This window comes from Octopus sinensis, linkage group LG17, assembly GCF_006345805.1.
Source record: "Octopus sinensis linkage group LG17, ASM634580v1, whole genome shotgun sequence".
NCBI classification, from domain to species: Eukaryota; Metazoa; Mollusca; class Cephalopoda; order Octopoda; family Octopodidae; genus Octopus; species Octopus sinensis.
In genome coordinates, this window is record NC_043013.1 from 17,468,288 (window position 1) to 17,481,236 (window position 12,949).

At 36.0% G+C, this 12,949-nt stretch overlaps 1 protein-coding gene across 1 annotated transcript in view; it reads left to right on the forward strand.

Moving 5' to 3' along the window:
- The window catches only part of LOC115220828 (hepatocyte growth factor-regulated tyrosine kinase substrate), a gene marked incomplete at its 5' end in the record, with an annotated part of 75,392 nt that overhangs the window by 37,544 nt on the left and 24,899 nt on the right, over window positions 1-12,949 (forward strand). Inside the window, 2 exons of the mRNA XM_029791002.2 lie at window positions 4,087-4,185; window positions 7,536-7,619. Of these exons, the coding sequence (XP_029646862.2) occupies window positions 4,087-4,185; window positions 7,536-7,619 (183 nt within the window). The remainder of the gene's footprint in view (window positions 1-4,086; window positions 4,186-7,535; window positions 7,620-12,949) is intronic.

The following is a 12,949-nucleotide window of genomic DNA, read 5'->3' on the forward strand; positions in this document are numbered from 1 at the left end:
TGCCAAATCAGACTGGGCCTGGTGCAGCCTTCTGGCTTCCCAGACCCCAGTTGAACCGTCCAACCCATGCTAGCATGGAGAACAGATGTTAAACGATGATGATGTATTTACATATTGGAGAAAGGAGATCAGGTGGGTGTGTAAAGGCTGCCTGAGTATATGGCGGGAGGGAGACAACCATCTTTCACTCTGCCCTCACACCCTTGCAATATTTACCTACCCCTTCTGACTTTGTCTTCATTCTGTCTGCTATTCACCTTCTTTGACATTGAAGATACACTCTAGATCTCATCATCACACCTTTATCTCTTTCAGCTTCACCTCATTGACTCCTACCCACCCATATATAATATGGCATAGTCAGAAATCTTCTCTACAACCAATCTGTCCTTATTCTTCTTCTCATTCATTGGTGATACCTGCTCAGAGTCCTAAGCAAAGTTTTCAAAACGTTTTCATTGTTCTCAACACAGTCGAGATCTTGTACAGCTGAAACCCGAGTGTCTTTTTGTTCAGCTGAAAGCAGTTTTGGCACAAACTTGGCAGACACGCATCTCATACCCAAATCTTCAGTGATAATGGACTGAACTGAACCATAACTAATCTGCACATCCTCTGATAACTCACGGATGATGATTCAACAATTTCCCCTCACAGCTGAGATGTTTTTCTCAGTTCTGATGGTTGCAGGTCTCCAAGAATGTTCATCAATATCAACACTTTTTCAATTATCTTGGGAACCTATGAACCACTCATATGCTTGTGTGCAACCCATACACTCCTTTCCATACACTTTCTGCATTTTGCATAGGCCTCTGAGCAGGTATTGCCATGACAACTTTCTCTATCATAGTCAATGTAACGATCACATGCTACACACCTTCCTTCCAAGCTCTGCTGTAAACAGCAGAAGTGAGCTAGAATGTTAAACTTAGTGAGCATTAATCTGTGCCAAGTGGCTTCACTCTGCTTTAGCTTTGTTACTATGACAACAGTCCGGATACTTATTGATCAGATCTCGTATATTTAAAATGAGTATTTTTTTTTATTTTCATATAAAATGTTATGTAATTATGTAATTATATATAATTAGTCATTGATTAATGTTGCTCTTTTTATCTGACTGCACAATTATTTCTGATTAACTTTTTGATGCTGTTTGCATAAAATATATTAATAAATGTTAATTAAAAATCTTATAAACAATTGAGACAGTATTAAATTAAAACAGCCATTTATGTACAATACTTAATATACATCATTTATAGGCCAGTTACTGTGGTGTTTGCTCTGAGATTACAACTTGCATGGACATGTGTTAAAAACATGTATTGAAAGGAGACAAAAGCTTATCCCTGGAGCAGCTAGCAAGAAAGCCAAATGCATTTCAGTCGTTTTGGGCCTTTCCAATGATTGCCCACATAATTGAACAAGAATTTATTACCTCCTATATAGGAAAGAGTGAATAAAACATTCACTGGTGTTGTAAATATTCACCTGGCTAAATAAAAGTCTGGCAGTATTAAATTAAAATAGCCATCTTCGTATCATACTTAATGTATATACACTGTTGATACACCAGTTCCTATGAGCACTTCCATAAGATGTTATCTCGGGATGAATCCTGTAGTAATTGACCTATCAGTGGTGTTTGTATATTAAGTATAATATATATGTATATTAAGTATTATATATATATATATATATATATATATAAGGAAAAAAACACCTTTTATCAATTCAAAATGAAAAATTAAATTACACCATCTAGAAAATTACATATAATAGAAAGATTAAATATAAGATAAAAAATATAACGATGATTAAGTAATGTGCAAAAAATTAAATAAAATGTATATATTTAGTAGAATAACGACATGTGTTATTCATAATATTCCCTCATTATTATTATTATTATTATTATTATTATATATATATTTCTATAAGGCTATTGTAATTGCTACATAGTTTGTATTTTGAAACAGTATCAAAATGTTGATTACTATAAATTTCAGTTATATGTATGTATATATATATATATATATATATATATTGTTGTAGTTGTTTGTTTAGCTGCTTGCTTTATTTATTCCCTCCTACTAATTCTCAGTCTGTCTGTACACTGGCTTGTGTTGCTTTGTTTCTTCCCTTTTTTTGTCTGTCCGTCTCCTTTAGTTTTTGAGTAAAAAAAAAAAAAGCATGAATCTCATTTGTTGCATGTAGATGTTCCAATGTCCAAGTGTGTATTAGGTTGCTTATTTTCTATACCTGCCACAAGATCCATATTAAGTCCTCAAGACGACCTGTGAATTGCTTTGGTTTAGTCTCAGCCCAGCGATGATCCAGCAGAATATATTTTAAATTTTATTTGCTAAGTATGGAGAAAGGGACAATGCCCACAGCCCTCACAGGCCTTCCCTTCAAGGGCGATGAGACTAATGCTGTTAATGTCCTGCTTAAACTGCTGCAAATTGACTGGAGAGAATTCCAAGGTGGGCCTATACTATTGGGCAGAAGGACTAGGCTTTGTGGTTTATGTGGGATAGACACAACATGGATAATGAGAGATGGTCAAGTACATTTGGCATGGCTGAATGGAAATGGCATGAGACTAGCTAGCTTCCAGGAGCAGAGGACATTGTAGTAGTGGTAAGAAAGGCAGAGAGAGGACACAATAATATGTGAGTCAGAAACTGATGAATGACTAAGTGATTTTATGTCAGTCACAGACCAGTGATTTATGCCAATCAGTCAAGTGTGTGCAGTCTAAGATGAAGGAGGAGTGTGCTATTTCTAATTGATGAAGTAACCATCTGGAAGGTTATTCTTCATAAAAGATGGTGAACTAAATTGCATTACAGTAATTAGTCTTGTCTCTCTACAGATTCTGATGCAATGATTAATTGTATTTATAAATATCAATTATGTTTATAAACTTTAAATAATTCGTTGATGTTGTTTAGCCCTTGGTCAGCTCTGATTGAATTGGCATATGATCAAAGACATTCCAGCCATGACTGTCCTAATTTTTACAGACATCTAAGACTGCATATCCAGTGTGTCCTTTAGTTTCTCTCTGATATTGGTGTGTGATTGCGGTAAATTTGATTGCTATTTTTAATGGTGAGCAACCATATAACTGGAGCAATAACATGTTCTGTATGCATTAACTGCATCCCTGTATGTCAGTAACTGCTCCCTGGATTATTTCAGTAGCCTCCATAGACTTTTTAAAAAATTTTTCTTTCCTAAGCATTAGCCCTTGTTAGAAGGGATGTATTGTGAAATATCGCCTTGATTTTAAATTCCTTAGGTCCAATTTTATTTTTCCCCTCCTCCATTCCCAAGAGATAAAAACCAAAAGTTGGATCTAGTGAGATTTGAACTGAACAAAGTCCCTCTAAATGTATCATATTAGATTACTTAATCTGTCAAACTAACGAGTCATTGAACACTTTCTCACAACATCTCATTCTACATTATCATTTCTGCCCTCACTTTCACTCGGTACTAATAATAACAATAATTTCAAACAAAGGCACAAGGCCATTTTAGAAGTGGATTATAATTGATAGAATTGTTTTAATATATGTCTTCTTGATTAATGTTGTATTTTATTGACCCTGGAAGAATGAAAGGCAAAGCCAACATCAGACAGAATTAAACACAGTACAAAATTTAGTAACATTTTGTCATTCTGTTATTCTGCCTTTCTGCTACTCTGCAGCTTTTAATAATAATAATGAACTTTAGCTTGTAGAAATACTTTATAGTGGTGGATTTGGACTTCTGGGCTCTGAGCTTATCTTAGTGCAATATTTTTGCACCTAGTTGTTTTTATGTGAATTATACCATGTGATCCATTAAGGCTTTGAGCCAAAGCCTTGTTGGAAGGTACCAAGATAGTGGTACTGAGATAGTATCTGCTTGAGCAGACACTATGTAGAACTACATTAGCTTGTATGTCCTTCCCTTTTGGAAGACATTTGTGGGTGATTTGGCTGCCATTTCTAGAAAGCCAAGTGACCATCTAGAGAATGGCTTGTGGTGCTTTGTTTTATCTGTGAAATACTTGTACTTTTGCAGCTTCCCCCTTCGAAGAGTGACCAGGAAATCCAAGAGGAGGAGGAGCTACAACTGGCATTAGCATTGTCAAAGAGTGAACATGAAAGCAAAGAGAAGGAGGTAGGTGTACCCGGATCATATTTCCTAGATAACCTGCTTTCATTGATTTTGTTTGAATTTTGAATTATCACTTGGCTTCTGCTTGGTTTTTGCACAGCTTCATGAAAATGGCCTCCATGATGTGTGTGTGTGTGTGTGTGTGTGTGTGTGTGTCTGTGTGTCAGCGTATGTTATTGTTTGTAAATTATACATACAGCTATACATGTGTTCATATGTGCATGTGTGTGAATAGCTCAAGATTTACCACTAAAAGCAGTAGTCACAATAGTTGTGAGGTTGAGGTGCTGAGATCAAATCGTGCTTTCACAACTGTAGCATTGTGACCCTTGAGCAAGGAACATAACTTTGCGGAGTCCAATTTGCTTGACTTAAAAAACAAAACAAAACTAAACAATGAAAAAGAGACTCCATTTCTATATCATAGTTAAGTGGTTAGTAGTAACTCAATAAAAAATGGGTCAGAAGTTGTTAAAATGATTTTTATTTCCTTATTTCCTTTTGTGAACAATAGTATCTTTAGTTGCAGGTTTAGTATGGACCAATCATTGTTTCCCTTGAGGAGAGTAAATACAACAAGGTGTTAATTTCAAAAGCATCAGTTTATTGCCTTTCTCTTGTGTATGTCTTTTGCTAATGTATGTCGGCAAAAGGAATGTGTATATGTATGTATGTATGTATGTATATATATATATATATGTATGCGTGTTTGTATGTGTGTATGTATTAAATGTGCATATGTGACAGGCTTCCATGTAGTTTACATCTACAAATTCCACCTACAAGTCACTGAAAATAGTTACCCAAGGTGCTATATGTTGGGACTGAACCCAAAACCATATGGTTGTAAATTCTAAAATACACAGCCATGTATGATCCAGTGGCAAGAGAGGAAGAGGCCGACCAAGAACCCGCTGGCTTGACACCATCAAGAGTGATACTGGAATGGACATAGCCAATCTGAAAGAAGTGGCCCAGGATAGAACTGACTGGAGGACACTGATCCAACGAGTAACCGAGAGTCGACTTCGACTGAGTGGATAGATAGATAGTATGATCCAACTAATAATTTGTTACACCACTGGAAGTTTGGGAAAATTAATATAAAACAATAAACAGATAATAAAACAACAAATTTTAAGGGCAGTCTTTGAGTAAACGGTAGAGTAGTTAGTATTCTGTTTTGTCAAAAATGAAAAGCTTAGTAATAAGTTTGTCGTCCTTATACATTTCTTGTAATTACACAAATGATTAACTAGTCTTTATTAAACACACACAAGCTACATATACCTTACACATGCACACACACTACATATACTATATGCCTTGCACTACATTATCATAGACAGGCATGGCTGTGTAGTAAGGAGTTTGCTTCCCAGCCATATGGTTTCAGGTTCAGTCCCATTGTGTGACACTTTGGGCAAGCATTTTCTGCTATAGTTCCAGGTCAACCAAAGTCTTGTAAGTGGTGAGTGGATTGGTAGACAAACTGAAAGGAGCTTGTTGTATATATGCGTGTGTATATATATAGTGTGTGTGTGTGTCTTGACATTGCGTTTTAGTTGTAAATGATTATCACTGTTATACAAGCAGTGTCATTAGTTACTAATATTCTGCAAAAATAAAAACATATGTGATCATGGGGGTAATATTACCTTACTTTGAAACAGGTGAGGGTTAGTGACAGGAAGAGTATCCAGTTATAGAAAATCTGCTTCATCAAACTCTGTCTGACCCATGGAAACAAGGAAAAGGGGACATTAAAATGATGATGCTATTGCATTCAAGATGCACTCAAGACACCATACATATATTATATATATATACATATATATATATATCATACACTGTATACTCTACACACACACATCACATGCATGGTGGCCATCTCAATTTAACAATTCTGATTTGAACTTTTTTTCTCTTTGCATTTGTGTTTTAGTTTTCTATTTCAAATTGGCTTTTTAACATTTTTCTTTCCATATTACTTCCTTGTTGATATCTATGATATCTACCCCAGCAAAACATTTTACATTGACATTATTTGATACTGAGTCAATGGGGGTAACCTCTATGTAGCTCGAAACAGCAATCAAACCTCCCTCAAATTACACTCTGCTGACTTAAAAAAAAAAAAAGGGATGTTGGATAATGCAGTCTCGGACACATTATGGCTGAATAAAAGATGAGAAAATGGCTGTGGCAGAACAACACCTTTGGTTATTGTTCTGATAGATCAAGAGCCTGAACAACAACATACGCACTCAATGGAGTTAACAAAACCTGAAGCTATTTTGCATCAATACTCTGAGTTTCCTCTCTCTCTCTGTCTCTCTTTCTCTGTTAAAAACAATTAAAAATCTCCTCTCTTATATAAAGATAGGTAACACAGCTTGTAGCTTTGTTTTTAAAAGCTGAGAACAATGCAGGTGCTAATGCATTTATCATGATAATTATCTCAGGCACATATCACTATACTAATATATTTTATCAAAATATCTCAGCTGTGGATCACTAATGTATTTTATCAGAATTATTTCACAAGTTTCAACACATTAAACAAGAAGTGAGAATTTGAGAGTTGCTAACAATCTTATATCCACCACTTGAATTATATTCTTTGTATGTCATATATATCTTTATAAAATTGACAAAAAGAGTACCGTGGAAAATCCAGTGTCTCAGCAGAGCCCTTCTGTGACGAAAAGTTGACAGGGGAGAAATTAAAGAGAAACAGCAGTTTTTTATCCAGAGTTTGAAAACTTTACTATCTCTCTTTAATTTCTCTACTGCCAACTTTTCCCTAAAGCAGGACTCTGTCTGAAATGTTGGATTTCCCGCTGACCATGGCAAGTTCACTGTATGCTATTTGTCAGTTTTACTAATATATGTCTTGCCAATGCCGAGCAACACGTCTCTTTGGTAGCTGATCATAAATATGTATAGTCACAGATGTATTGGTGCTAAACTATATAGAGATGCATAAGTGTGCAGCACAGAGAGGCAAAGACATGCACACACACATTCATGTGCAGACACCTGTACATTCAGCTGGCCATCCTTATACACACAACCATAGAGAGAGGGAGTGGTGTGTATACACTCACATGCGTACACAGGGTGAGATATGGATGCATACAAGCCTGTGCAAACTTGGAGGCACAAGTGTATACACTGACACACAATCTTAAGAATTCTTTAATAGAAACAATAAAAAGAATAATGATGATGATGATGCTGCTTATGATGCATCAAGACCTCATAAATGAGCCTATGTCTACCTGGGAGAGAGGTTGGGGGTAGTGGATTGCACTGCATTATTTGTTGTGATGTTGGTTTTTACTTTCCAGCGAGAGAAAACTACCCATAAAGTACGTACATATAACGGATATACTCCCAGCAAGACAAATGTGAGCCCACCACCATCGACTGTTGTAAGTTCCGATTCTATTTAGAACCCACATCCCTACTCTTTCTAATAATGCTCTTAGTTTATATTTCCTAGTTGTACAAGGGTCACTCACAGGTAACAGGTGTGAATCCTCCCCCACAATCAAGTGTTTTAAGTTCTGAATCTTGTTTCAAACTCAGACCCTCACTATTTCCAATGTAGTCTGTATTCTATAGTTTAAGAATTTATACACAGTTTACAATGTTTTTCAGATTTAGTGTGTTTAGATCTTTATGTGTATGTGCCGATGGGCCTGTGTGCATGTGCACAAGGTTTTTTGTTTTTTAATAGTATTTAAATTAATCAGTATACATATAATGGAAAGCAATGTCTAAGATCACCAAGGTCAAAGAGACTTTTGGTCTTATTGTTGACAAAGGGTGTTTCTTGTTGCTGTCTTCAGGTGAATACAAAATAGTGCTTATAGATCTTATGTGGGAATATGGTACCTTATTCCTCATTTACAGCTAAGACATGCAGAGTTCAACAGTAATCTTCCACAGTAGCACCATCAATGAACCACAGCAGATTAGAACACTTTTCACATGTGTTAGTAGTTAAATACCTTGCCCACACAGCCATTTCATCTTCACATACACGCCATGTTCATAGGCACACATGCACATACAACCACCACCATGTTCACACACACACTCACACAACCATGATTGTGCAAACACACATTTACTACATGTGACTCAAAGCGCAAACTTCTGCATGATCACTTGAACTGCTAGACATAGCAACCAAATTCCTTCACAGACACCATACTATATTGGTAAAAGGAAGGACACATTTTATAATGTATTCCTAAATATGCTAAGAAATGTGAAGCTCATGACTTTGATCATACTTATTTCAAGATGACTTTGGATGATACAACACTACCACTCCCACCATGCACATTCCACCACAACTATAATGCATGCTCCACTACAACGATTTTAATCAGGCACCTACTATCACAGACATCAATATCACCACCACCACCACCCTCATACAACCACCAGGCACACACCATTTTAGTAAACTAAGAGATTGATGAATTATCTTTTGAAGGTAAATTGTAAGTATAACCTGTCCTGAAACTGTTCTGTGAATATATAATAGCACATTTTATATAACAGATAATTATTTATAGTATTGTATTGGACAAATAAATAGCAGGTACCCTGTAGTGTAGTTGGTAACATAGTTGCCCAGGAAACAATGAGAATGTGGTTCAAGTCCCATTAGTTGACCTTTGTTTTGTTTTTCTCTCTCACAGAATGATACTTAAAATGATTATTACCAATTGTGGAAATCTTGGTAGTTAATTTCATGATGGTTTAACAGATAATTAAGAATTTTACTTTGAGAGCAAAATTTTGATAAATAAGTAATCAACAAAATTGCAGTTAATTACTGCAACAGTTGTAGTGTTGGTGGGAGCATCTGTGGCAGACATGTTTGGAACAATTATTTAATCTCTTTAAACAGTTTTCCAAAAATTTCTCCCCTCATAGCAACAGCATACACACACATTTCTACAATATGCACATACACACAACCATGATGCACAGAATGATTACATAATTTGTTTCAAGGTACACAATTCTGGCATCATCTTCATCACCACCATCTTATTTGTTTTGCCTTTATTCTTCACATCATTTATGTATTTTGCTTGCTTGCAATTACATAGCTTTGTGTATTTATGTATGTTTAATTTTCTTTTTGTCTGTCATTTTCTTTTCTAAATGACTTGGAAAATGTATACATTGTTGAAAAAAAAAATCTGATTTCTTTACTCTAAATTTGTTATTTTAATTTGAAAAAAAATCATTATTTCTATGAAAATATTGACGCATACTCCACTCACAAGATGTTTTGCTCTACTTTCTACTCTGGATCCAACATAAGAAGCAGAAGTTAGACACAGATTAGAAACTAGGAAAATACCTCCACATATACTCAAAGGCATGATTGAGCAAAGAAGCTTGTTTCTCAACTTTGTGACTTCAGATTCAGTCCCACTGTACAATACTTTGGGCAAGAGTTTTCCCTATAGCCTCAAGCTGACCAATGTCTTGTGAGGAATTTTGGCAGATAGAAACTGAAAAAAAAAAGCTTGTCGTGTCTGTGGGTAGGAGTGAATGCTGAGCTACAGATACAAACATTGACATCGCCATTTGCAACCTATGTTTGTTGACATCCTGTCAACAAATCATCCCTCTTACTTCATAAACAAGTAAGGGTTGATGACAGGAAGAACATCCAGCCATAAAAATCCTGTTACAGTCACCTCTTACCTAAGCTATGCCAGAATAGAAAAACAACCTTTAAATGAAATGGCACTGACAACATATATTAATAAATAAAAATATTCACCATGTCTTGTGAACTATTATTAAATTCAACCATTGATGGAGAGTTTTTCCATTCATACTGAAAGATAAAAGAAAAAAAAACCTAAAATGCTGATTTGCTTTAGAATAGGTATACCATGTCTTTCAAGAGTATTATCAGTGATATTAACCCCTGACTTGACTATGAATTTTATTAACTTTAATGCTGATTCTACCCATCTGCAGCTATATTGAAGACAATTTCTTCTTTGATTCTTGTATATCACATAATTTTACAATGTATTGAGTCATAGTTGGCTGCTTTGATTTCTGTATATCACATAATTTGATTGTGTTGAGCCATAGATGCTGATTTGATCCCTGTATATCACATGATTATATGATGTGTTAAGCCATAGTTGGCTGGTATGAGCCCTGTATATTACATTTTAATAAGCAGCGAGCTGGCAGAAACGTTAGCACGCCAGGTGAAATGCTTAGCAGTATTTTGCCTGCCGTTATGTTCTGAGTTCAAATTCCGCCGAGGTCGACTTTGCCTTTCATCCTTTCAGGGTCAATGTAATCGATTTAATCCCTTTGTCTGTCCTTGTTTGTCTCGTCTATGTTTAGCCCCCTGTGGGCAATAAAGAAATATATTACATTTTAATGTTGAGCCACAGCTGACTGGTTTGACCCCTTTATATTACTGGTACTTCATGATTTGACTGAATGAGTAGCAAAGTTAGCTATTCTATAGTGTTAAGCTCAGTCTGGTATTGAATGTGTCAAATTGATCAAAAATAACTACGTAGAAACCCAGAACAAAATAATGGGACTCCCATTTGTTTTTAAAAGTTTTGAGATTGAAAAAAAAAAGTCCTCTGGCACAACTTAAACTCAGAAGCATGGAATAATGCAGCAATTCTTTGAATATATCCAGTGTAACTACCTACCAATAACATGAACTTCACTATCTTGAGCAAACAATTGCTTCATATGCTAGCAATAGCAAACAAACAAGAAGAAAAAAAATAGCTTATTATAAGGTTTATCATATTAGAAGAAAAAAAATGAAATATATAAATTTACATAAACATACAAGTAGTACTTAAATTATCAACTCCAAAGTGATGGAAAACATAACTGACCCTGGCAGAACCTGAACTCATAATGTATCTCTTTTATTCTTTTACTCGTTTCAGTCATTTGACTGTGGCCATGCTGGAGCACCGCCTTTAGTCGAGCAAATTGACCCCCAGGACTTATTCTTTGTAAGCCTAGTACTTATTCTATCGGTCTCTTTTGCCGAACCGCTAAGTTACGGGGGACGTAAACACATCACCATCGGTTGTCAAGCGATGTTGGGGAGACAAACACCGACACATAAACATACACATACACACACATATATATATACATATATATGACGGGCTTCTTTCAGTTTCCGTCTACCAAATCCTCTCAAGGTTTTGGTCGGCCTGAGGCTATAGTAGAAGACACTTGCCCAAGGTGCTACACAGTGGGACTGAACCTGGAACCATGTGGTTGGTAAGCAAGCTGCTTACCACACAGCCACTCCTACGCCTAGACAAAAAATAAATATTTTAAAATGTTTAGCCTGCTTTTTGACCATTTTAGTTACTTTTTCACAGTAAAGTAACTAGTTTTTGAAATGACTTAAGTTCACAGATTTGTGAGGGAGGGTGGGGGGTAGAGTCAGTGGGATTGACTTGAATATGTTTGATATTTTGTTTATTGACAGGAGGAATGAAAAAGCAAAGTCTATTCTCCCTCCTCAACAGAAACTGAACTCAAAATATACGTAAATGGACACAACTAAATTCAGTCTTTTTCTTTCCTTTTTTTTCTTTTCTTTTTCTTGGTGAGGGACAGTGCTCAAAACCACTTTCCGTAATCAATGATATGCTTGATGTTCTGTTCGAAATTTGTATGTGTGTGTATGTATGTGTGTGTGTGTGGTGGTGAGAGAATGCAGAAGTACAGAGGAAGACAGTAGAAGATTGAAATTTTGGGGGAAAAAGGGTAAGGATTGCTCAATGTGTTTTGTGTAAAATCTAGGAGTTGAGCACAGCAGGGGAAATGGCTCAGGATGGATAGGCCCTTAAGCTAGTTAAGAGGAGTATAGGTTATTAGTTGTAACAGAAGATTCGGAGAGCAGAATTAGTATATCTCTTTGTTGGATTTTGTTTGTTGTTGGAGAGTGGAAGCTTTGTCAATCATTTAAATGAGTGACTTTTGAATGTGGCCTCAGATATTTGTGTGGGTGTGTAACAGCAGCAGCAGCACTGTCGGATATGTGAATTGTACTTTAATGTAAGTTGTTCTTGAACCTAATTATTTCCAAAACTTTGGGATGTGAATGCTATATGGACAAGGTTTCTTTAACAGATTCTTCTACTGCAGGTCTTTGGTTTGTGGATATCAGGATCTGCCTACTTTTCTGTCAATAACCACAGAAGTCTGGCAATGATGTCATGTCCATGGCCCTCCCATGTCCCCCTGGGTGTATTATTTAAAAATAGTGGAGGAAGTGACTGCCAGTGAATGACTCACAAGAATAAAATCACTTGTAAATCTTGCTTTATGGAAACCATACTGCTGGTCACTAAAGGATCAGACAGGTTATGGAAGAGGCGGCTTTTAATGTGTTTTTTTACATTTAAGATGTTGGTAGTGAGAGTAATAGGTCGGTAGTCAACAGGGTTAGAGAATTTTCCCTTGGGACAGTATATTTTCAAAGATCAGTGTACCAAAAAGTGATTTCAGAATTTGGCAAGGATAGGGTGCTGTTTTCCAAGGTTGGAATGAGCAGAAGTGCTATCGTATTTAGTGGCAGTACTCAGTATTACTGAGACTGGTGAAGAGTTTTACTCTGTATAATATGGAATTGGAAATAAAGCAAGCAGTAACGGTAGAAGTTTTCTTATTGGGAGTGTTAAGGACGGAGCCACCTTGGTTGGGGAGT